This window comes from Euleptes europaea, chromosome 8, assembly GCF_029931775.1.
Source record: "Euleptes europaea isolate rEulEur1 chromosome 8, rEulEur1.hap1, whole genome shotgun sequence".
Lineage (NCBI taxonomy): Eukaryota > Metazoa > Chordata > Lepidosauria > Squamata > Sphaerodactylidae > Euleptes > Euleptes europaea.
This window is the reverse complement of record NC_079319.1, coordinates 52574111-52601473: the sequence shown is the minus strand read 5'-3', so window position 1 is coordinate 52601473 and position 27363 is coordinate 52574111. Positions and strand designations below refer to the sequence as shown.

Here is a 27363-nt window from a genome sequence, read left to right as displayed (position 1 = left end):
TTGCTAAATCATGTGCAGTACATTTAATTACCCTGATCATAAAATGCCACTGTGCTGCAATGATAGTCCTGCTAAATTGTTACATATTAAGGATTTTGCTTCCATGCTCAAACACAGCTTGAACAAACTGCTTGAAGACTCTGTCCATGTAGGTGCATTTTCTTGGCCACAGCCCTTCCAGAAAACCAATGTGGCCCCCGCAGGAAGTAAGGACCAAGGCCACGTTTGGATTTTGTTTTGCCATCTCTACTGGTATGGCTGAAAAGAGAGGAAAGTATCAGTTGCCATTCCCACCGTTGTTCTCTCTCAGAATTATTAGGTTTCCGGTAATGCAATGGAAGTTAATTGCAAAATATGTACAGAATGCTGCTTTATTAAAATAATTATTGAAATGTTATTTGCCAGCTTGTCAGTTTTGAAAAGTAAATGTTAGTTTTGGGCACTTGGGCCAAAAGGTTGCCCAAGTATGCTGTAGAAGGTTGGGAGTATAATACCGGTTACATTTTAAACTATCGACATTTATTTACTCAGCATTTTAATGGGATATTGGTTTTTTAATCTTTGACAGACTCTCAAGATGTTTCATTACTTTCATTTCCTCCTTTTACTCAAGGACACAACAAAATATACTTTTAATGAAGTTGGTTCTGTCCTTGCAGCCCATTCCTGAAGGGGGGGAAGCTCCTTTAAAGTCAGCGTGACCCAGTGCCAGTATAGGTTCCACCTTATCATGGAATTAGGTGGCATCTGTGCTGGGGCAAACACACCGGGGTCCGGGCACCACCAGCCCCCACTGCCAGCGCAGTCATGCCAGCAGAGCTTTCCCAGAAGGGAAAGCCCTCACCGGAGTGTGTGTGTGTTCCCAGGGTGGGGCTGCCTTTAGGCAGCTTCCACAACCCTTTCACCCCGTGATGGGGCTGCACCACCTGTTTTGGTGACGCAGCCTCGTTGTTTTCAATGGGGCCTTTCCCCCTTTATTCTTTATTTTTGAAAGAGGTTTTTTTTCCTCCAATGGCCAGGAGCCTCTGAGGAGGTGGCATGGCTCTGCTGCTCCCGGCCGCTGCAGATGTATCGCTCCTTCAGGATTGTGTTCTTAGTTAGCCATTCCTTCCCGGTGAGGGAAGAAGTCGCTTCAACATGAAATGTCAGTAAGGCAACATTTATGTGGCAAGTGATGCAACATTTATGTGGCAAAAGTAAGTTCTTTTGGACACAAGTGTGCAAGACAAATATTGGGGTTGGGATGGTAGGACACATGCTGAGTCCCGGGGCTCTAATACTTTGGTTATTAAGGAATGGAAACTCCCCACACCAGGTGCCCCTGTGACATTGCAAGGATCTCTGTTTTCTGATAGGAATAGCAACAGTTCAGTCATGTGACAATTGCACTTCATTCTCTTCCAGTGACTTCCCCACCAGGATATAGTGATGTCACAGGAACCTCTGAAACAGTCTTCCATTTTAGGATCAGAGGAATGTTAAGGGGAATGGAGCAAAACAGCCTATAGGAGCTGCATTCCAATTCTTCGCCTCCCACCATATCTCTCTCTCTTTAGAAAATGGCAGACCTAACACATTTCTGAGACTCTTGGCTAATCTTCCATTATTTGATCACAGAGACACCTGAAGGAATGAAGCACCGATTCTCTGCCTCCCTTCAGCTTCACCCACTCCAGAGAACTAGGTAGGTCTGGGAGGGCGGTATTGGTGTGTTCGAGGAAGACAGATGGGTGGGAAGAGGATAAGACACGGCGGTATGCTTATGAGGAGTACTTAGAAGTCACCTTGCCTAGAGCCTCTCAAAATTTGGAGCTGGCCTTACATGAGTGTTCTTGCCAATAACTTCAGAGGCAGTGTCCTTCCAGTCTCATAGCAAAGTGTTTGTTGTCTACTTTTGTATTTAACATTATGGCAGACAAAAAAAAGCTTTACCATGATTTGGTGAGAAAACATCATCCATAGAATTTAAGCACAACACTGGAATTCCAACGGTCTTCAGTCTACGAAATGGACTAGCATCTGCATAGTAATCATCAATTGTAGGATAGCCAAACATGACAGAAGTGAATTGTTTATCAAATTCCCTGATGGTCTTAGCCTGAATGCAAGAAAATAATTTCTGTAAGAGTTTGTAAAACCAAAAAAATGAAATGAAAATGAAAAACATATAGTTAATCCTCATACCTTCATGACAAGGTTCATATTAAATAGCTTTTCAAACATTTCCCGATGCCTGTAAAACAATGAAGAAGAGTTGCTTTTAATACCCTGCTTTTCTCTACCTTTAAAGAGTCTCAAAGCGGCTTACAATCGCCTTCCCTTCCTCTCCCCATAACAGACACATTGTGAGGTAAGTGGGGCTGAGGGAGTTTGGAAAGAACTATGACTAGCCCAAGACCACCCAGCAGGCTTCATGTGGAGAAGTGGGGGAACAAACCCAGTTCACCAGATTAGAGTCCGCCGCTCTTAACCACTACACCACATTGGCTCTCAGGGGACAGTCTTAAAACTGGATCAGAATTCTGCAAAGATATTCAGAAAAATAAATTATCTGAGTAAAACAACTAGTTATAACCCAGGCCATATTAATCTGAAAGATGGAGGCATCGGCACACAAATAGCCATGTGTAAATTTGCATCAGGTAGACCAGGTTGAGCAAAGCCAGCTCAAAAGAAGGGCTTTATTTATGTGGTTAAGCCCGGGCTGATCTCTGTGGGGTATGCTTAAACACATATGCAAGGATGCTCATGTGGCTTACAGCCAGCTGTGACTATTGTAAGTGTATGTCAAGCTGTACAAACTCATGGGCAGCTTCACAAACTTATGGGCAGCTATTTCAGGCTTTAAACAACAACAAGGGCATATTCAGGTGGAGCCATGACAGAGCTCACTTTAACTTCTGGTGCAAATCTGTCTAAAGTTCATACAAAGAGACAACCACATTTTAAGAAATTTGTGTGTGTCTTAAGTCGTGTATTCATATAGAGTGCAGTAAAAATCAGGTCAAAATCCTACTCAATATAATGAAAGCAGTGAAGAGTTTCATATTTAACTGCAGTGTTCCTTATTGCAACCCTGTATGGTTGCCAGCTATATCATTCCCCACAAATGGGAATATGTAGAGTTTAATGGAAACTTATTCATTTCACATTGGTAAGGCATTCTGCTGTTGAAAAAAGGGAGGAATTAAGTTTCAAGGATGAGCTAATTCCCTGTCTTGGAATTCTTCCTGATGTGAAGGGCAGCTTAATCCCTGGATTTAGGATACTGCTGGCAGATACGCAGTCCAACAACATTTACTGCTGGCAGATACGCAGTCCAGCTAAACCCTATGCAGGTCTGAGTCTTGGCAATGGTTGGATGGGAGATCTCCTAGAAACCCTATGCATGTCACCTTGAATTTCACAAATGAAAGACAGAAATAAATGTAATAATAATAGCAAATAAACAATCCTGCAAACCCCATACCCTAATTTTCTATTGTGCTCAGATACTACCAGAGCAGTCCTAAACAGAATTACACCTTCCCTAAGCCAATTGACTTCAATAGACTCAGAATGGTATGACTCTGCTTAGGATTGCACAGTATGGCTGCTAATACATATCGTGTATTTCAGATAAGGGCTTGCCCAAGGCCACCTATTGAGTTCATAGTTGAACAGAAATAAGACACTGCCTGGCGCACAGCTCATGCTTGTAACTATTATGCTACATTAGGTCACATAAGAGGAAAAGGCTGGCATTTAAGAATGCACAATGTATATATCAAGCCCTTAATGTACAGGGTATGCTGATTGAACAAACGCATATGCTGCACTTAGACTGAAAAAAATAAGTCATATCTGATGCATTTTTATGCCTGGCGCTTAAACACATGAAGCTGCCTTATGCTGAATCAGACCCTTGGTCCATCAGAGTCAGTATTGTCTACTCAGACCGGCAGCAGCTCTCCAGGGTCTCAGGCAGAGTCTTACACATCACCTACTTGCCTGGTCCCTTTAACTGGAGATGCTGGGGATTGAACCTGGGACCTTCTGCATATCAAACAGATGCTCTAGCACTGAGCCACGGCCCCTCCCCACATACTTCTACATTACAAACATCAAGCGAAAGGTTATTCACTTAAATAAGGTCATCATTAACATTTATCACAACAGACTTGCTAATTATGTTGACATACTGTGGTCTTTTAAACCCCTTCTGAAGTTGACTCACCTAATAACTGAAGACTGTAGACAGCTAGTTAAATAATAATTAAAGAGAAGCCAGTTCACAGGTTTTTCCAGTGAGTCCACAGAATCAAAAACGTTCCACCCTGCTGAAAATACTGCAGCTGCCTTCAGTGGTGTTCCTGTGCCAATTTTGCCCAAGTAGTTTACAAGAAGCATGCTACAAATGAGAAAACGAATTTCACATTATGTTTCATCATGCTTATAGATGCAAATTCCTGTGGCACCTGAACCCTACGGAAACGAGAACCCATGGCCAGGCAGAGCCAGGGTGTAGAAGACCTGCCCAAGTCTAGCAGATACCTTGCCAGCAGGGGGCACTTGTGTACCCTCCCACAGGCCTCAAACTGAGAGGGAAGGAGTTTTCCATCACCCCTGGTTCTTCACCTCTCTCTTGACCCTGCTCCTCTCAACCTCAAGAGCAAGAGCTGATGTGTCCTCCCCAGCCTATTTCCCTCAGCCTTACAGAGGGCCTGGCTCATCCCGGGGCCAGCAGCTCTGGAGGCTCCACCCCTCTGGAGCTACCATGGGATCTGAGCAATTCCTGTGGGAAGCTGTTGCCAACCCCCCACGTCCCAGCTAGGACTCATCTCCTTGTTTCCCCACCCCTGGCTCAATGCTGCATCCCAGCTGCTCATCAGGCAGTGGGCTGCTAAAGGGCCAGTCCCTATCAAGCAGAGGAGCAGTAGGCTTTGCCTAAAGGTCATCACATGTGTTACTGCTTTGGCTAATAGCCACTGAGGGAGGGTCCCTGGCTACTCTCAGTTGGGGAGCCTCAGGTCCCTGACTAGGGTTGCCACGTCCCTCTTCGCTACCAGCAGGGTTTTTTTGGTGCCTGAGGAAGGCGAAGTTTGGGGAGGTACTTCAATGCCATAGAGTCCAGTTGCCAAAGCGGCCATTTTCTCCAGATGAACTGATCTCTATTGGCTGGAAATCTATTGTAATAGCAGGAGATCTCTAGCTCCTACCTGGAGGTTGGCAACCCTATCCCTGACACAGGGTAACATCATGTTCTGTGATACTTCAGTGCCAATTTTTTTGTTACTGACATATCCTAAAACACAGCATCTGGCCATTAATAACCTGCGACTTGCAATCCATTAAATGATCACACAGATTCAGTCTTTGTACCTTCAGGGAATCCGACATATTGTCTGAAGTAGCACCTTTATCCCATCCCTCTGGAGGCCACTTCACACATTAAAGTTTTAGGACTACACTTTGGATGTTGGAAAATGGAAGCTGAGTTTAGCAAACGTGTGTTTTGCCTCTTTGTAACACATGAAATTGTTCTGAAAAGGAGTATAGGGATAGGAGCACAGCTCTGGTAAAAAGAAATGAAAAATAGTAAGGGAAAATGTGCACAATATGCACAGTAAAAATGAGTTGAAGAACAGAGGGGGAAATACAATACTTTTTTGCTGGTGGGCAGACAAAAGATTTCTGCTGTTACTTCCGTTTAATTTTTTTTTCTAAATTAGACTTTTTAAAAGTTGCTTTTGATTGTATGTTTGTATTTTGGAAGTCTCTTAATCACAACTCCAATATCAAATTACTAAAGGAATATAAACTCATCAGACAGTGGAAAGTCTTCACTAACCAGCAAAGCCAAACATCTCTCTCCCTCATAGTCTTATGGTAGACCAACAGTGATTACGATTCAAAAAACTAAGATAAGAATCTCTCCTGTCAGAATCCTGGAAGGTGGAACTGACTGGATGCCTTGTGATAATCTGATCATAAAATGGTGGTCAGTATAACTGCCCCTCAGTGGCATCTCACTCAAGTTGAAGGGCTGCAATTGAAACTAACTCACATTTTCAGCCTCAGCTAGCTTCTATCAGCAAACGTCACTTATTGTAGTTATTAGATCACTTTGACAGGCACTGATGCCTGCAACACAAAAACCTGCCTGTGATTATCAGTAGTCACAAGTGATCGTGGAGAAGGGCCACCTGTAGAGTTACCAGGTCCCTCTTCACTACTGATGGGAGGTTTTTGGGACGGAGCCTGAGGAGGGTGGGGTTTGGGCAGGGAGGGACTTCAATGCCATAGAGTCCAGTTGCCAAAGCAGCCATTTTCTCCGTGAACTGATTTCTAATGGCTGGAGAACAGTTGTAACAGTGGGAGTATCTCTAGCTAGTAGGTTGGCAGCTCTAACCACCTGCCCCAGAACACTTTAAAATAAATTGTGCCTACTCTTCACCTCTTATCGTTGCAGGAAAATGTTGACTCAGGATGCAAATCAAGACGGCACATTTTCCACTGAGTCTGCACTACACCAGACAAATCCTTAATTAGGGCCTTTGGAAATGTGTAATGACTGGAGATCTGTGCTAGCAGAATGTCTGTTACGTAGCTACTTACCCTCCCATAGAAACACCTGCTGCCACAAATGGAGCTGAGGAGTACAAACTGTTTATATGATGAATAACAGCTTCCAAATCCTCTGTATTAGAAGCACAATATGTCCTTGGTGTCTGCAAGGGGCCCAACGTAGAAAAGAACACAATAAGCATTTGTTTTATCCTTAAATAAGGGTCAAACCCAAGAAGCACCAGGATGGTTAAAAGTTTAATAAGTCAACAGTTAAGACTTCAAAAGAACATACTTTGAGGCATGAAATATGCAACAGCTTGTAAAAACACCCACCATGCAATGAATCCCTGGTAAGGTAATATATAAGATTGTACTTCCATTTAATAGGCATACCATGTATATTTATATTTACACTTATTTACATTTATGAATGGGATTGCAAATAAATGCTTACACAGTTGGATGCAACAATCATTGCACTAGCTTAATACATACACATCCATTGCCAACTGAAAGCATTGTATCCGCGCAGTAAAATGGTAAGTGCTAGAACTCTAGCAGCACCATCACTAGAAGCATCCAAGCAGCTATGCAAAGTTGTTGTGCAAGAAGTGGAAGCAAGGTAAAAATTGCCTGGGGGAAGATTTGCAGGGAATAGGAATGGTTAAGTATTTGTTCTTCCCACTCACAGTTCCTTGAAGTGTCCCACATCCCCATTATCTCTGCGGAGCTGAGACTGAGACCATGCATTTGCCCACATGTCTAGTTCTGCCTTAAGGTACATACTGTGAGCCATGGCTGTGCGAAGATTTGAACTGGGGACTCTCATTCTCCAGCTCATGCTCATCCCCAGTATGCCATACTATTGGGTTGAATTCAGCACAAGAACACCAGCATTGAGGGACAAGCTGGTTAAGACTGATATATTGACTACCAATTTTTCTACTACAGATACATTATCCCCTGGCCATTTTAAATGTCAGGGGTGTGCAGCCTGTCCCTATGCATTATAAGTCAAAGAATTTAGTAAGGTGGATTCAAATTTTTGTTTTAAACTGAGGCAATTTACCAACTGTAATACTAGATGTGTGATTTATTGTATAATTTGCCCCCGTAATAAATTTTATTTTGGGTCCACACGTAGAGCTGTCAAGACATGGATTTCGGAGCACCGTTCAAGAATTAGAGCAAGAATCAAAGAGGCACCTATGGTAGCACACTTTCAGAAAATGAAACATACAGAACAAGACAAGAGATTCTTTGTCATATGGCACTTAAATCAGAGACCATTCCAGGTGACAGACATTGATAGTATTCTTCTGCAAAAGGAGATGTATTTTATTTTCCTTTTTGACACTATGGAGCCTAAGTGCTGTTGGGATCAGGTTTTTCCTAATGGGATACAGCTGTTTTTGTGAAGAAATTCAGATGCCTGTTTCGAGCTTATTACACAGACACCACTTTGCAGTTGCCACGAGCATGACATAGCATTCCAAGATGCAATTTAGCATGTGAGTTATTGAGACTGGATAGGAGTTATAAGTAGCACACTGAAGAAATTGAATTGAAACTGTCTATATCTAGAAAGATCGTCTGTGCATGTGTGCCTACACTTGGAAAGTGACTGCTTTGAAGTGGATCGATGAACTGAAACTGGTATGAACTTTTGTTCCACTGAGATTTCAACAGTTCACCGGCACCTATGTGTGGAGTTGTAATGTGTTGCAGGGGACTTTATTGTGAGTAAATACTCTGATCCTGTGGATTTGTAGATGTAGTTACATGCGTTTGACTGGATCCTTTCTACATGTACTTGTTGTATACTTTTTTGTATTTTGGATAATTTTGACAAACTATAAGTGATATTTTGGTTATAATCTGATCAAGAGTGTTGTGTGGCATTTTTGTCCTATACTGATTTTGGCATGCAACCTCCAGGTACTAGCTGGAGATCTCCTGCTATTACAACTGATCTCCAGCCGATAGAGATCAGTGCACCTGGAGAAAATGGCAGCTTCTGCAAATGGCACTGAAGTCCTTCCCCAAACCCCGCCTTCCTCAGGCTCCACCCCAAAAACCTCCTGCCAGTGGCAAAGAGGGATCTGGCTACCCTACATTTTAGGCACTAAAATTAAGCAAACTGTTTTCATCTCAGTGCAATAAAACAAAAGAATAAATTTAAGTTACCCATACTTGTTCTCATGAGATATCCATATTTAGATTCTAACACAAGTGTATGTATATTTGTATGTGTGTGTTAAGTGCCGTCAAGTCGTTTCCGACTCATGGCGACCCTGTGAATCAATGTCCTCCAAAGTGTCCTATCCTTAACAGCCTTGCTCAGATCTTGCAAATTGAGGGCCATGGCTTCCTTTATAGAGTCAATCCATCTCTTGTTGGGTCTTCCTCTTTTCCTGCTGCCTTCAACTTTTCCTAGCATGATTGTCTTTTCCAGTGACTCCTGTCTTCTCATAATATGTCCAAAGTACGACAGCCTCAGTTTAGTCATTTTAGCTTCTAGGGTCAGTTCAGGCTTGATTTGTTCTAAAACCCACTGATTTGTTTTTTTGGCAGTCCATGGTATCCGTAACACTCTCCTCCAACACCACAATTCAAAGGAATCTACTTTCTTCCTATCAGCTTTCTTCATTGTCCAGCTCTCACCCCCATACATAGTAATAGGGAATACGATGGCATGAATTAACCTGATCTTGGTTCCCAGTGACACATCCTTACACTTAAGAATCTTTTCTAGCTCCTTCATGGCTGCCCTTCCCAGTCTCAATCTCCTTCTGATTTCTTGGCTGCAGTCTTCCTTTTGGTTGATGATGGAACCAAGAAATAGAAAGTCTTCAACAATTTCAATTTCCTCATTGTCAACCTTAAAGTTGTGTTATTCTCTTGTAGTCATTACTTTTCTCTTCCTGATGTAGTAAATACAACTGAATTCAGTGGGACTTCTGTAAAAACTGGCATAGGTTTATAGGCTATATGTAACATCTAAAATATCCTTATTTTTAATATTATGGGTACAAAACAGTACAGGGCCACAGTTCAGTTCTAATTTAGCAAAGAGAATTACTTGCAGGAAGCGTTGTACCTCTTGGAACTTAGGCTTCTCGTAGGATAAAATTGCTGTCTTTGAATGGTATTTGAGTGACAAACAAAATGTTAGGAAATCATTTAAACAATGCATGTGTAGACCATACTGAGTTTGGTAATGTTCCAGTGTTGAAGACAGGCATGAATTAAAAGGTATCCTCTTAGACAGATTTCCCAGGTGCCATGGAAAGTGCTTTTGAGCCTGTCTTCCACAGTTGGGGTGTGTTGAAAAACAGACCCAGTTTTAAATACATGTGTATTAGGATTTTCTGCCGATTAATGGCTGTGCAGGAAAGTGAACATAAACATGCACTTCAGCCTTCCTAAAGATTTAGGGTCACCTGTGAACTAGGATATCTTATCTGAAGTGTATTTTTAATCCTCCAATCACCATTTTCCCCACCAAGTTGAAAGCATTTGGTAATAATTATTTTACATTTCAGTCTTTGCTCCGTGTACACTGAAGAGGTTAACTCTTGCTCATTGTTCACTCTGGTGAATCTGGCAAGGATGGGGGAAACCTTGTCCATTTTATTGGTATAGGGCTTTGGGTTTTTCTCTCTCCCCCAAAACACTATATCTTCAACCGGGCATATGGCGTAATGGAGCCGAGCTCTTTAAAAAATAAAGAGCACAGCTCCATATTAGTCTATGGAAAGTCCTTGCAAGGCTCAGGTGGGGGGGGGGTGTTTGAGGTAGAGGCACCAAATGCAGCACAGCTGCTGGTGAATCGCCTTACAAGAACCCCCAAGTTTGGTAAAGATTGGGTCAGGGAGAATTATAAGGAGAATATGTAAAGTACCCTTAACCATAGATTGTAAGCTAATGTTAATGAGTACAACAGGGAACTTGGCGGTAAACAAAAGGGATCAAGCCACATTCAAGGCTATGTTATTAGCAAGCAAAGCAGTAATAGCTCTGGGTTGGAAGGATAAAAGTAAATGGACTATAGAAATCTGGCACAACTATCTGTTTGAATGTATACAGTCGGATATCGTCGAGATGATGCGTCAGAAGACTTCATGGGAAGATAAGAACAGGGAAATCAGGAGTAGATGGAAGACCTACTTAGAGTGGATATCAATGGAAGGAAGAAAAGACATTCGGTGGAAGATCCAGACTTTGTGCCCGTGGCTCGGGTTAAGAGACTAATACTTATAAGGAGAAGGAGCGGGGTTAGGGAGGGGGATGGGAGGGGTGGAAAGGGAATGAGAAAAGTACGATATACAAACAATGTATGTTGAATAAGAAATATAGATTTGAAACTTGTATAAAAAGAAATTTAAAAAGATTGGGTCAGGGGGTTCAATTTTTTGGAGCCCCATTTTTTCTCCATTGGAAACAATTGCAAATTTGGTGGTTCTACCTTTAAAAACTGTCCCCCTCGGAGCCCCACAAAGATTCCCATATGGTATAATGGACCCAAAAAAGTTGAAAAGGTGCCCTTTATCTTTCGGCCAAAAAAAAAAAAAGCCTTCGGTTCAGCATATCTGATTCCACACCCGTAATCACCACCCACAATTATTTATTTGTATATTCGCCAACTTTCTACACCACCTTTCTGCCCTCATCAGGACCACCAAGGAGGCTAACGTTAAAAATAAACATAATAAAAAACACACCTTAAAAACCATTAAAGCCGAAACAAAACACATTACAACAAGTAAAACCAAAGCTAAAACACTCATACGAAAACATAAAAACAACAATTCAAATAGTGCAGGAAGGAGTGATCACATGCATGATGGGAATGCATCTGACTCAACTCACAGGGGAGCATGGGTCCATTCAGGAAAAGCAAGTGGTGGCCGGGGGAGGGGCCGTTCTCCCTCATTTGCTGAAGGGACATTTAAAGCAAGAAAGGATAATGCATTAATGCATGAATAGCAGGGGAAGATTCTCATTTGATGATTAAAGAGCTTGAAAATACATGCATTTATTTCTGCCTTATTAATGACAATGGAAACAGATGCTTTGCTTTAAACAACAGTGGATAAAGAACTTCCATTTATTATTTGCTTGCTTACTTATAATGTGAGAGGGAGCTATACATTTTAGGTACAATTGGATGAATGAGAAATGTAAATTAAAGTGCATTAAAAACCCAGAATTTTTTTTTCTCTTTTCCTCTGGATTGTTAGATAATCCATTTTGTACTTGAGGACTGGTGGAAGAATGGAGAACCATGTAAAATGAGCTCACATGAAACTTGTGCTAACACATACCATAGATTGGTTACAGTGAGTATTGTCTGTTCTGACTGGCAGCAGCTCTCTAGGTTTCAGACAGAGCTCCTCTGAACCCCTTTCCATCTGATCCTTTTAAATTAGAGGTGCTGGGAATTGTAACTGGGTCATTCTGCATGCAAAGGAGATACTGAGCCACTGAGCCATAGTCCCTCTCATGATATACAGAAAGTTCTGCAGGTGTTCTTATGCACTGCACACACTGCCCCAATGAATGCATACATCATTATTGCAGTCTTAAGGGTAGAGCTGTGATTTGAGTAAGCAAGTAAATAATACAGCCGAAGTTCTGTCAGGGCCTTCATCAGATTCGGTTTAAAATTTAAAAAAGACTATTTCCATTATCAGTAAAAACAAAAATAATACATTCATGTAAGTGCTTTCATAATTGTTAACATGGGTTTTTTAAAAAATTGCTTTAAACATCACCACATTCCTCCTTTCATTCAAGTGTAGGAAGCTACCACGTGTCCTATTGCCACAGATTTAAACTGGGTGTGTTTTTTTTAAGTTGCTAGTCATTATTACAAAGATGTGCTTGGAAGAGTGTTGGCAATGCCTAATGAAATATTGGAAGTAATGAGCTTTCCTGTGTTTGCAGGTGGGAGTCCAGTGCCCCGCATAGTTCTTTGCTCTTTTCCCTTACAATCAGAAGCAGAATAAATTATGCAAAAGAGTAAACACTGCAAAATAAATGATAAAATTAATCCCTGCAAAAATGACTAATTCATAAAAACTTTGTATGTTACAAAATTCCTTGAATTTGGATAATCTTTGCACAGAATTGTGATCAGGGGTGTGTGTGTATGGAAATATAGTATATAAACAGTTCGCACCAAGTGAGTTTTAACACATCCAGTCATAATACACATGAAAAGAATTGTCTCCACTGATTAAGAGAAAAGTAGGGAGAGCCTTGTTTTTGAACAATGAGTTTCTGAATTGCAGTGTGGATATTTTAAACACCTTCTGAGAAGTTTGTGTGAAATTCTCAAATATCAGAGATGACAAAATAATAATTCCACCTTTTCACTGTTGACAGATCTATATATCATACTGAACAGGGAGTTTTAAAATACTTAATTGGAAAAAAAATGGATTATCAAATTTATCTTTTTGTAGAGTATTGCTCATAACCCAGTCTTTGGGGACTGCTTGCTATAAAGAATGTCATTTCTGCTGTGTCTATGTTTCTTGATTATTATCTCAAATTCATTGAGTATGTAAGACTATGCTGTCAGTTCTCCTGTACACAGGTTGCAGCTAAAGAGGTTTACATTTTGAGAAAGATTCTTTTAATAATACATATGTAAAGCATACTTTCACAGACTACAACCAAGCAAAATCCCTTTTCTCTCAATCTGAAATTTAATCCAAAAGGACTATATGCCAAGGAACTGATGTATACGTGTATCTCTGAAAGTGTGCTGAAAACTGATTGTTATATTGCTGTATTATGAAAAAAGTTTTGGAAATACGGTTCAAACTCCGTGAGTTCAGAATTAAGCATTTAGTCTCTACAATCCCCCAAGGATTTCCTCTGTATCCCTTCCCCACATTACTTCCTCTTTCTCTCCTCTTCGTGGCCCCCATACCCCCTCCCATTTCCCTGATTGCATCTCCGTTTCCCACTCACCAACCAACCTTTTATCTGTTCCCCCCAATAAAATGGGTAGCCAAAGTGCTTTATATCATTCTCCTTTCTACATTATCCTCACAACGTATCTGGCAAGCTTCCATGGTAGATTTGAACCCAGGTCTCCCAGATCCTAGTCTGATGCTCTAACCACACGGACTCTCAGCTTGCCCCTTTTCCCTCCCCCTGACAGCCTCTCTCTGGGAAAAGTCTGGCAACGTTGCAAAAGTCATGCAGTAGCAAGTTGCTTAGGTGAATTGTGTGGTGGCCATTGCCAGGCCTGGCCAAGTCGCACAAGTTGTGTGGAAACTGCTGCTGGGCCCAGGTGAGTTGTGTGGCATCAAGTCATAGCCAACACCACAGCTGGGTACGTTGGACAAACTGCATGGTAGCAAGTTGCCTGGTGGTTGATACTGGGCTCGCCCCGATGAGTCCTTCAGGACAGGAGCAGGAATAGACTGGGCGGCCAAAATAGTCCTGGAAAGGGCCCTCCCCTGGCTTTGTTTGACAGAAACCAGGTTTGAAAGCTGGCAGTATTGTAGTTGCGGAGCAATCCCCACAATGACCACTGAGATCTCATTTCTTAAAGGTAAAGGCACTGCTTCTATTATTTTGGCATTTTAATCCCCCATTTTATTTTTTAAGGTTTCAGGTTTTTCGACAAACCTTGGGCTCTGCAAACCTCAGCAAATATGGAGGGAAGATGGCATGGTATAGCCCGATCTCATCAGATCTCGGAAGCTAAGCAGGGTCAGTACTTGGATGGGAAACCTATAAGGAAGAATCTGCACAGGAAGGCAATGGCTAACCACCTCTACTTCTCACTTGCCTTGCTGGGGTTGCCATAAGTCAGTTGCAACTTGATGGCAATTACGTACATTCATAACCTGAGCAGAAAATGTCAACAGAATTATGGGGCAAGACTTTTAAGATCTTGGTAATTTATACAACCTCTCACTAAATCCAGATTATAAATACAAGTCTTATCATCTTATTTATTGTTACTGGGGATAATTGGATGCTTCTTTTAGAATGACATTAATGTTAATGTGAGAAGTTCAATTAATCTTGGACCCTGTGGCTTTTCTGTGCTAGACAAGGGATGCACAGCTTCTGAAGGATGAATCTTGGGAGTATTTCTAGATTTAGCATTGCTGAAGGAATCTCTTTATTAGCTTATGTTGCTTCACCATCTGCAAAAACATATAGAGAATGGTGACCTGACCACTGTCATACATATCTTTGTAATCTCCAGCCCGGGCCTCTATAGCCCACTCTACACCAGGAAGCCTTTAAAGATTTTTCCAAATGTTTACCACTTACATGCCTACTAGTAGAAGTAAGCTGAAGGGAGCCATATAACACCTCTGCTGAGAGAACTGCTGTGGCTCCCAGTAGTTTCCTGCACAATACAAATTATGCATTTGATTTTTCCTACCTAAATGCAGAACTTTACATTTATCTCTGTTGAAATGCATTTTATTGGTTTTAGCCCGATTCTCCAGCCTGTCAAGATCATCCTGTATCCTGGCTCTGTCTTCTACCATATTTGCTACCGCTCCCAATTTAGTATCATTTGCAAATTTAATAAACATTCCCTCTATTCCTTCACCTAAATCATTTATAAAGATATTGAAAACATGGCCCAGGACAGATCCCTGAGGCACTCCACTAGTCACTCCTCTCCAAGTGGATGAGGAACCATTAACAAGCATTCTTTGGGTGAGATCTGTCAACCAATTACAGATCCACCTAACAGTAACAGGATCTAAATCACATTTTCCCAGTTTGTCAACAAGAATATTATGGGGAATCCTATCAAAAGCCTTACCGTAATCAAGATAAACTATGTCTACTGCACTCCCCTGATCCAGCAAGGTAGGAAATTTCTCAAAGAAAAAGATAAGATTAGTCTGACATTACTTGTTCTTGAGAAACCCCTGCTGGCTCTTAGTAATCAGGTCCATCCTTTCTAAATGCTCAAGGACTGACTGTTCGATGATTTGTTAAAAAACTTTTCCCAGTATAGACATCAAGCTGATGGGTCGGTAGTTACCTGGGTCCTCCTTTTTCCCCTTCTTGAGGATGGGGACAGCATTTGCCTGCCTCTAGCCTTCTGGCACCTCACCTGTTCTCCAAGAATTGTACACCACACATTGCTACAAGAGGATAAACTCATAGGCTCCTCAGCTGCATTGTTTGGGAGGAGGGATTCCACAAGGCTTTTACAGTAAGTGAACTAGGAAGAACTAGTATAGAACTTGTGGCTTTTCCAGCAACTGCCTGGGTCTTGTGTCCCTCAGTTTGAGAATTCTGGTTAAGATGAATCTTTGCTTCAATTTGGCTTGCAAGTCTGGAAATCCCTATCCCCTGCACACACCAATTCTAACTTCTTCATGCTGCTGATATTGTAATAAAGATGATTGGAAAGGCCAGAATGATACCCAGGCACAGCTTGCTACAAGCCAAGCCCAAGGAAAATGACAATAGGACACCTCTGGTGGTCACATACAGCTCACAACTCAAGCCAGTCCAATGTATTATTAACGACCTACAACCAATGCTGGATTGTGACACTTCCCTCATGAAGGCACTGGGGGGGCTGACCCTTTCTTGCTTACAGACGGCCTGCTAACCTAAAACAACTTCTCAACCGCAATGATAAACTGCTTAACAGTAGCATGGACTGTGAATTGTGTTATATGCTATATTCAAATGTAAAATAAATTGTGTTAATATCTGTGTGATATTAACACTATTTATTTTACATTTGAATATAGCATATAACACAATGAATTCAATTGTGTTTTGTGGAATTTGTGAAATTTGTGAATTCATCTAAAAGGGGAACCCACGTGCTGGTCGTTGTTGCTAACTTAGTTAATTCAGCATAGATAATTGTGTTATACTCCTATAGATCCTAGCAACACCAGCGGCAATGTTAACCATACTATCTCAGGTTCATACTCCTGTTCATCTTCTAATATGATTTATGCCATCACATGCCAGCAATGCCCTTTCACTCTCTACACTGGACAAACAGGCCAGTCCCTGCAACAAAGATTAAATGGAGATAAGCCTGACATCAGAAACCACAACATTTAGAAACCAATGGGGGAACATTTCAACCTTCCAGGACATTCAGTTGCTGATTTAAGAGTAACAGTTCTCTTACAAAGGGATTTCAAAGGAGATTAGAAAAACAGACTGCTGAATTACAACTAATAATGAAGTTCAAGACAATGCATTCTCCTGGACTGAATAGAGATCTGGGATTCCTGTCTCATTACCAATGCTAATTTCTGCATGCCTACTACCCCTCTGCATATCACACCTAATCCAATCACACCTGCTAATGTCATTTACTTGCTTTTGACATTTACATGGCCATTGTGTGTCTAATTCACTCTACTTAAGGATAGATGGAATCACATTATATCTGTATCTGAAGAAGTGAGCTATGTCTCTCAAAAGCTCATACCCTGCCAGAAATTTTGCTAGTTTTTAAGGTGCTACTGGACTCTTGCTCTTTTCTACTGCTATTGACGGACTAACACGACTACCCATCCTGATCTAACTTCTTCATGGAATGTGATAGTAAACTGCCAAGGAGGAATGTGGAAAACAATTATGTGGTGTGGATTTATGTAGGTAATGCCTTCTGTTTTGCTCATCCTTATTATGCGATATGAAATAAGGGGGGGGAGGAATTGCAAACAAGGACCTCAACCTCCCAACAACAGCATCAATAGGAGCTGTGTATGGGAAAGTTGCCAGTTCACAGGCTCTGGCACTCTTGCTACATATGCTCACTATGGTTGCTCGATGTTCTTATTTAATTTAAGAGCTATTCTTACCAAGAGATTTTCACCAGCAACTCCTCGATAGTTAAAAACCACACACCTTAAAAAAGAAAGCAAAAGAACACTCTTTACCAGGATTGTTGATTGTCTTTAGATCCAAAGGGCCATGCGTTCTGAAGCTGCTCCAATTTATAACTGGATTTGTCAATGAATCCCCACAGGGATGTACTTTTGTATACATTCATTCATTCCTATATTCATATATATATATATATTCTGAGATCTGCACCCAGCCTCAAGCAGCTGAGCTAGAGCACATAGGCTCATCTAGGAACAGATGAGAAAAGGATGGGTGTGGGGCTAAGTAGTTTAGCCTGCGAGTGGGCAGCCACCTGGCTGCTGCCCTGGAGCTTGTGAACTGCGTCTGGAGGCTGAAACTTGACTCTTGGCCAAAAATATCATATGCATTTGCTAAGAACTGATATTTCATTAATATCATAATAACACTCTGCCGAATAAATAAATTGTGCAGGACAGACACCAAACCCTTACCACCACTACCAAAAACATAGGGGAGGGGAAACTGGGCAGAATAAACCAGTGTCCTAAAAAGAAAGATCTTTTTATTTTTTTATTTTTTTTGAGGGTGTAGGATATGTGACGCCCTGACCTGGATGGCCCAGGCTAGCCTGATCTCGTCAGATCTCAGAAGCTAAGCAGGGTCAGCCCTGGTTAGTATTTGGATGGGAGACCACTGAGGAAGTCCAGGGCTGCTGTGCAGAGGAAGGCACTGGCAAACCACCTCTGTTAGTCTCTTGCCATGAAAACCCCCAAAGGGGTTGCCATAAGTCGGCTGCGAATTGAAGGCACTTTACACACACACAGGATATGTGACACATCCTCTGGGAACAGTTCCTTCCACTTTTTCAGTGGCAAAGGTACAGTCCCTTTCACTGCTGAAAGCCAGGAGGAGGGATGGAGAAAATTATCTTGGAGTATATGCACTATAGGGCACACATTCTCCAAGACCTTTTCTCCCCCCACCCACACATTTCAGATCAAGGCCTTTAAAAAATGTTATTAATGTGAATAGTAAATTACATTAAAAATGAATTCAACCACAAACTACATCTGTAAGTATTGGTGCAGGTACTAAGTACAATTTTAACAATTCCTAGCCCCAGGGCAAGTTTATACATGGTTCTTAGTCCTAACAGTCTTCTGGCTTGAGAAGAGGAGGGCTTTAAAAAAATAATAACCTGGTTTAAAATGAAAAATCAGCCAGCTTCTGCATTCAATTTCATCTAATTACCCTCCTTACTACAGCCTCTGTCCTACAAGGCTTTTATCCATGCAGGCCTCATGATGCACAACATAACCTTCTTTGGTGGTAAAAGAGGACATCCTCCTTGTTTCACCAGCAGAAAATCTAGCTAGAAGCACAGATATACTCTTTTAAGCCCATTGATTTAGAAGGGTGCAACTGTTTAGGTAAAGGTCCCCTGTGCAAGCACCGGGTCATTCCTGACCCATGGGGTGATGTCACAACCCGACGTTTACTAGGCAGACTCTGTTTTACGGGGTGGTTTGCCAGTGTCTTCCCCAGTCATCTTTCCTTTACCCCCAGCAGCAAGCTGGGTACTCATTTTACCGACCTCAGAAGGATGGAAGGCTGAGTCAACCTTGAGCCGGCTACCTGAAACCAACTTCCGTCAGGATCGAACTCAGGTCGTGAGCAGAGCTTGGCCTGCAGTACTGCAGCTTACCACTCTGCACCAAGGTTTAGGAGGGCACTAGTTGTCTCTTAAAACTGAACGTATATCTTTCTTATGAATGTATGAAAATCTGCTTCACTTTGTAGAGAAAAAATGTATGGGATTAGATCAATGGACTTCCCAACACTAGGCTTCTGGTCTTAGCAAGAGTGCTGTACTAGCCATCAGTTCCTTACCTGGATTTAAGCCAAACCAAGCAGTTCTTAATTTTTGCCATCAGCGCTGGAGCAATTCCTCCCAAGTCGGGAAATTCTCATCTTCAGAGGGTTTGCTTTGAGCCAGATGCAGCTGTGGGAGCCCTCTCCATGAAGACAGCTCCCAGAGAGACCACCAGACCTGTACAGCCTGGGTACTGAAAGGGCCATTGCCCCTCAGTCCTGTATTGGCACTAATATCTTCATTTCAGGCTTTCATTTGTGTGTCCTCTCTCTACCTCCTGCAGTGAGTTGGTGAGGATGAGAGATAGGGCCTTTGGAATGCCCTCCCCACCCCCCACCCCTTGGATCTGGTGCCATTATTATGTGCCTTGCAGCACCAGACTAACAGTACAGTCTTAAGTAGAGTTACACCCTTCTATGCTCATTGAAGACAATAAGCTTAGAAGGGTGTAACTCTAATTTTGCATTGTGACATTCCTGTTTCAATGCACCTTTATTTAATTGATTTATCTTTGGTCTCTGGCATCTTTGGTTTCTCTCCCCTTTTTTGTTTTCTGCTGTCTTTAATTGGTTTTAAGTTTCATCTACATGTTTTTGGTTTAACTGATTGCTGCAGAGCCTATTATTTATCAGTGTTTTAGTTAATGCTGCCTGTCTATTGTTGGTTTAGACATTTGTGATGTTTTGGAGTTAGATGGGATGGAACAGCTATAGTTTAATGAGATTTTTATTCTGTGAACTGTTGAGGGCATTTTGGTAGAAAGGCAATATAGGAATACATAAATAAGTGGGTGATGGAAAGTCAGGGCAATTAATGGGAAAGAAAGGGCCCTCCACCTGAACCACCCTCTTCAATTTCCATGAACAATCAGTTTCTCCTTTGTAAAAACCGAATTCAAGATGTCCTAATGAAATTATTAGCCAATGAAATTGATTATACCTGAAGCCCAGTTCTTTGCTTTGCTGAATCATATGGAGAATGTAGGATTCCCTGCTTGATCCTGTGAGGCCGGGCAGCAGCAGGATCGTGGGTCGGGTGCTCGAATCCGGGTAAAATATGCTGTCATTATTATCAAACCAGTCCAGGGAAATCTGTCCTCCATCTGTTGCTTTAATGAGCTCACTGGAAAAAACAAAATTAATTAGCTTTGCAAAGAAGAAAAGAAGCCAATGATCACTTCTCTCTATTCATAAAGCGAATGGCCCACATGCAGGAATGCTGAATTGTGAAAACTTGCAAGGGGCAGGATTAGGGTTGCCAGGTCCCTCTTCACCACTGCTGGGAGGTTTTTGGGGTAGACCTTGAAGAGGGTGGGATTTGGGGAGGGGAGGGGCTTCAATTCCAATTGATCAAGCTGCCATTTTCTCCAGGTGAACTGATCTCTATCAGACGGAGATCAGTTGTAATAGCAGAACTCCAGCTAGTACCTGGAGGTTATACTACCACAAAAAAACAGCACACTGAGCCAATGTATTCCGTTATATTAACACATATACTTAATAAAGTTATAAATCCTACACTAATACTATCTTATATATCCAAACTACGCCCTATTCATCTACTACTATATGTATATACATCACTATCAAAGCCACTGCACAGTATAATCAAACAGTCCTGTGTGTTAAACTCACTGTCAGTTCTCTCTAGGAGTATAGTGGTTTGCAGGACTGTTTGATTATACTGTGCGGTGGCTTTGATAGTGATGTATATACATATAGTAGTAGATGAATAGGTTGTAGTTAGGATATATAAGATAGTATTGTGTAGGATTTATAACTTTATTAAGTATATGTGTTAATATAACGGAATACATTGGCTCAGTGTGCTGTTTTTTTGTGGTAGTCTGCCTGGAGGCAGTCGCTGGCTGTTCCTGCATTACCTGCACCCAACTACAAGGGAGGAGGGAGGCTGAGCCCTTCCTTTCATTCTCCTCTGCTTCTACAAGTGGGTCCACAGGAAGTCTTTGGGCCCCAGCAAAAGACCTATTTAAAATTGCTATACACAGAATTAATATTTATGTGGCATCTACAGGACAGTGATTACATCCTAGAGAGGCACTTACTTCCTGTATTGCACATATGGTCGAGATGTGATTAAAGGACGCAGGAGAGTCTGCACACGGCCCTCCCAGCACCACACAGTGGGATAGTAGGTTTCTGTCACTACTGGGCAATAGTCCTGTAGAAAGTGGTGGAAGCTCTTACTGCCAGTCACCAGCTCAGGTTTCTAGAAAGACAAATGAATGTTTACACTAGAAGAACAATACAAGATACTTTTATTTTCTGTTGTTTTTAATGTATGGTTCTTATTACAACAGTAAGACAGTGAGCATTACAAGAAAATAGTTTTGGACTGCTACAGGAACAACATGAATTCAAGTCTCCTGTATTCTAGAAGTAAACAGAAATGGCCCTACCATTAAGTAAAGCTATGCAGTTTCCATAGGTGGCAGACTTTGGTTGCCATTACGGGTACCTCACTGAGAGACAGACAAATCTTCACAAGCTCAGATGAAATATCGTGCCCTTATGCCAGTCATGTTCATTTCAATAAAGCTTGTACAATAGAAATTGCTTATACATTGTGCCCATTGTTAGGTAATTAAGGGGAGCTCTGTGAGAAATCATGGGGGAAGGGACATCCCATTCCCTCCGCCCTTCTCTTCTTCCCCTCTTGATAACCCCCCAAACCATCTCGTTGCTGCTTTTCCCCTCTCTCTCTTCCCCCTCTTCCTCTCTTTCTTGGTGGTCAGAGGTTTCTGACAGAGAGCATGTGGGATGTGGAGTGAAAAGCATATCCTCTGTGCTCCAAGCTTCTGCTGATGCAGGAGTAGGAATGGGTTGGAGAGGAAAAGAACCAAACTAGCTGGGTGGCAGGGCAAGCAGCTAGGAGTCTGTGGTGAGAGAGTCTTCTTCCCCAACTCTCCTTTTGCCACCTTCCCCTTACTCTCCTGCTTGTCTTTTTCTCCTTCTCCCTTGCCCCTCTAAAGCCTCCTCTTCGGAGGCTGTTGACGTTTGCTGCAGCATTGCTTATGGGGGTTGTAGAAAATCCCTATAATGGCAGCTGAGATCTCATCATATTATGTCGCAAAAGCTCTTCCCCCCCCTTTAGCTTTGATGTCCCTCTCAACTTTTTAAAAAGGTTTTCCAGCAAGCCTGGAGCTTCTCCCAGGTTTGTTGAACCCTCCCACTTCTTCTGTTCATGGCCCTATTCTGTGGAGTTTTGCATTACTTTGCATTCTAGGGTCATGTTAAAAATAAGATATATTGCTTCAGGCATTAAAATGTGTTCAGTAAACCCTGGAGGCAAGCAGTTACTACATCCTCAAAGTATACAGTACTTGATATGTACTATAAGCCACCTTCAGCCATGGGGAAGGGTGGAATATACTTTTTTTAGTGTATCAACTACATCCTGTTCTGGACTGGATTAACTGTGCATAGGATTGCACTCGTTCTGATATAACTTCCTATGCAAATATGTGCAGGATGACTTCTAAAAACCATTGTATGAACATGAAATGCTATATATTTAGGCTTTTAGTGATCAATCCTAAAGTTTCCTGCAGCAGCAAATAAATACTCAGGTCAGATACGGCATACCAAATGCCGTACTACGGCATCACTGTAAGACATAATGTTAACACCACAGGTATATGATAGTTTCAGGTGGCAGCCACTCTATGAAATTATTCCAACTTTTGTCAGTTTTTTTTTAAAGGTGCAAGGCTGCTTATCTTACTGAAATAGTATCTAATGTATGGGAAAGACTTGCCCTTTAATTTTTTCAGGACAATTATTTTAATGATTGATGGTACGCCATAATCAAAGAAGAATCCATGTTAATAAACATGAAGCAGGTTGAGAAACTTTGCATGAGGATCATATGGCTCAAACAGAGAAGGCAGGTTCCAAAGTATGTAGAAGATAATAAGCTTTAGTGCAGGGAAGTTGTCTCCAGCACTTTTCTTCATGTGTTAATCCAGTCCACTGCAATCCACAAGAAGCACACTGAAAATTGTCTTTAGCTGCAAGACTGGACTTTTTTTTAGAGATGCATTTTGCTCTGGCCTGATATTCCGTACACTTGGAATAAATGAGCAATTTTCTGTACACTGAAACAAAATAAATCAAAAGGACAGCATCACAAACAGGCAGTAAATCAACAACCTAGTTATGCTGAATTTTATTTAATAAACCGTGGAAATTTTATTTAATGGAAAAAAATCCTCGTTCATTAGGTGTTCTTTCCGAGACTTTCTCTGTTCTACATATATAGCTTGGTAATCTCTACTTTGACTGGCAACAGCTCTGCAGGGCCTCAGGCAAAAGGTCCCTCTCCTTGTTCTCCTACCCAAGACCTTTTCACTGGAGGTACTTGGGACTGCACCTAGGATTTTCTGCATGCAAAGCATGTGATCTGCTACTAAGGCACAAACCCTCCCCAACTCCCCTAGCTTCACCTGACAGGCTTTCCCTTAATTGCCACCTGATTCTCTTCGAACAGCCCATTATTCATTACCCCTTGGTCTTACTGTGTGCCTTAATGCGTGTGCCTCAAGTTGCAGCCAACTTACCCAGCTGGGTTTTCAAGGCAGGAAACGTTCAGAGGTGGTTTGCCATTGCTTGCCTCTGCATAGCGACCCTGGCATTCATAGGTGGGCTCCCATCTAAGTACTAGCCAGGGCCGACCCTGCTTAGCCTCTGAGGTCTGATGAGATCAGGCTAGACTGGGCGATCCAGGTCAGGGTTTCTGTCTTCATACCTACAGTCAATCTTTTCCGTGTTCTATACAGCACTGGACACATTTATTGGCACCATATTAAAATACTAACAGCGACAGTACTGGTAGTAATGGTAGAATGCTTGATCAGTTAGTCCTAAAAGACTCTGAACAGAGCCCAGAATGACTGACAGCTGTACGTGATGGTATAGCAGCACGACTTTGAGAGGATTAATTACTGCTGTTGGAAAGTCACAAAGAAGCCCAAAGCCCTGTAGGAACATCTTGCACAACTCATAAACCTGCTAATTGCAGCAATATAAGATACTCGAGGGGGGGGGAAGAAACTGCCCCCTCCCAAACAATACAGTATTCTAATTACCTGGAATACTATCTTATCCTTCAAGTCAAATTGATTAAAAGAGGTCATCACAAATCCACAACTTGTTAAAAAAAAATCAGATTCCTCCCCCTCCCCACGTAGCTGGTCATAGGTTCATCTGCAATATCTGCTAAGCAAACATTGAAGTATCTGGTGACTAAACAGGAAATGGAAGGTCCAACTCAACATTTGTTCAAGCAGAGAAAAGCTCTGCATAGCCCCCCCCCCCCTTAGCTAATTCCAAGGGACCGCTGAGATGAAAAAAGCGCTTGCCTTCCTGGGATCAGGAATGGTAATGCTACCATTAGGCGAACTAGGTAGTCGTCTAGGGCGCAGACCCCAGAGGGGCACAGAACTGGCCCCAGGGGCACAGCTTTAAACCGATTAGTTTCTGGGAAAAAAGGCAACCGACCATTTATATATTTATTTATTTATTTTAAGAGAAGTACCACAACAGTGCTATGGAATATAATTATTAAAACGTCTTATACAAAGTTATGTGCTTTTACTTTTCTACAAGACATCTTTTTTTGAAAATTGGTTAGTGATGGGGGGGGCACAAGTAGTTAGCCTTGCCTAGGGCGCAAAAAATGACTGGCACCGGCCCTGCCCATGATGCAGCATTAGTAGGGTAGCCAACCGTCCAGGTACTAGCTGGAGATCTCCAGCTATTACAACTGATCTCCAGGAGAGAGAGATCAGTTCACCTGGAGAAAGAGGCCATTGGACTCTATGGCACTGAAGTCCCCAAACCCCGCCCTCCTCAGGCTCCACCCCAAAAACCTCCTGCCGGTGGCAAAGAGGGACCTGGCAACCCTAAATATTAGCTAAGGACAGCTGGCAGTATGGGTGTAAAAGCTGGACAGTGAAGAAGGCTGATAGGAAGAAAATAGATTCCTTTGAAATGGGGTGTTGGAGGAGAGGGTTACGGATACCGTGGACTGCCCAAAAAACAAACCAGTGGGCTATAGATCAAATCGAGCCTGAACTGACCCTAGAAGCTAAAACGACTAAACAGAGGCTGTCGTATTTTGGTCACATCATGAGACGACAAGAGTCACTGGAAAAGACAGTCATGCTAGGGAAAGTTGAGGGCAGCAGGAAAAGAGGAAGACCCAACAAGAGATGAACTGACTCAATAAAGGAAGCCACAGCCCTCGATTTGCAGGATCTGAGCAGGGCTGTCAAAGATAGGACATTTTGGAGGGCTTTCATTCACAGGGTCGCCATGAGTCGGAAGCGACTCGACGGCACTTAACACACACACACACACACAGCTGGCTTGCTTGGTTGGAGAACGAGGCTCGCCAAACGACGGGGACCCGGGCTGGCTTTCCCCGTCTCCGGGGGCTTCTTCGTGTTTCGCCGACCTGCAGGGCCCGGCGGTGGGGTGGGGTGGGGTGGGGTGGCCACCCCGACCAAGTCCGCAGAGAGCGAAGGAGCTCCTTACCTTGGCGATGCTGCTGAGGTAGTAGCAGGCGTATGCGACCCCGAAGCCCAGCACCAGCGACCAGCCGACGCCGGGAGCCACGAGCCCCTCGGGGACCTGGCGCTGCAGGTCCAAAGACAGCTGCCGGCTCAGCCCCTGCAGCCACATCTCGGGAAGGGCGGGCAGGCAGGCAGGCAGGCAGGCAGGGAGGCTTACATGCCAGGGCGCGGAGGAGGGGGCGGAGACACCCCCAAGGCTCAAGAGGGTGGCGCCACCCGCCCACCTACCCACCTACCTACCCACCCACCTACCCAGCCAGCCAGGCCGCCCGCGCGCCACCTGCGCGGCTCACCCAGCCCGCGCGCCACCTGCCTCCAGCGCTGGCTGCTGCGGTCCCCGGAGGCTCCGCCCTCGCCCCGCCCCGGGGAGGAGCCGAGCTCTCCCTCCGCAGCCTGCCTTGGCACCCCACGCGGATTGTCCCCGCATGGCCCATGAGCCAGCGTGGGGTGGTCAGGGCCGGGGCGACCATTCAGGCGAACTAGGCGCTCGCCTAGGGCGCAGACTTCAGACGGGCACACTTTGAAACAGATTCGTTTCTTGGAAAAAGGGCAACTGACAATTTCTATAGATATAGATATATATATATATATATATATATATATATATCTATCTATATATATATATATATATATATATATATATATACACACATAGAGAGAGAGAGAGAGAGAGAGAGAGAGAGAGAGATAGACAGATAGATATACACACACACACACACACACACATATATATATATATATTTGTGTGTGTGTGTGTGTATATATATATATATATATATGTGATAATTGCCACAGCAGTGCTATGGAATAGAATTAATTATGACGTCTTATACAAAGTCTGGCGCTTTTATTTTTTTCCTACAAGACATCCGTTTTTGAAAATTGGTTCGCATTTTGCAGTGATGGCCAGATTAACCAACACGATGAAAGAAAAGCCGATGGAAGAAACGCTGAAGAAATGGGAATGTTGTTTTGAATGTTAAATCAGGGGTGGGGAACCTTTTTTCCGCCAAGGGCCATTTGGATATTTATAACATCATTCGCGGGCCATACAAAATTATCAACTTAAAAATTAGCTGAGCTCCATGGCCCGGCTAGGAAAGGGTTAACACAGTTTCTTGGGCAATCCTAGCAGCTCCATAGCTAATGACTCTTCTGCAAGGGGGGGGGGAAAGTTCATTTTCTTGGCAAAACAAACTCATATCTGCCTTGAATAGAGGGTATTCCTGTCCATGGGAGGGTGCAGATCACCAGTCTTAGATCCTTCTGAACTAGAGATCTGCCAGGACCCACGAAGGGCCAGACCAAATGATTTCGTGGGGCTTAAATGGCCCCCGGGCCTGATGTTCCCCACCCCTGTGTTAAATGGAAAGAATAGATTAAAATTTGATAAATGGCGATAATATAGATAATGTTTATATTATGTAGTTACAGAATTTATTAAGTATACTGTATAACACTGAATACATATAAGCGGTATTGGATGTAAGGGGAAATC

At 42.7% G+C, this 27363-nt stretch overlaps 1 protein-coding gene across 1 annotated transcript; it reads right to left on the bottom strand.

The window, feature by feature from the left end:
• On the bottom strand, nt 1-25974 carry ABHD3 (abhydrolase domain containing 3, phospholipase). The gene is made up of 9 exons (XM_056854387.1): nt 25828-25974; nt 21336-21499; nt 20210-20392; nt 17391-17436; nt 6598-6710; nt 4217-4390; nt 2185-2233; nt 1933-2098; nt 1-258 (listed from the first exon to the last, which is right to left on the bottom strand). Exons 1-9 carry the CDS (start codon nt 25972-25974, stop codon nt 80-82), a joined length of 1221 nt encoding a protein of 406 aa, XP_056710365.1. The 3' UTR covers nt 1-79.
• Nucleotides 25975-27363: the final 1389 nt, after the last annotated feature.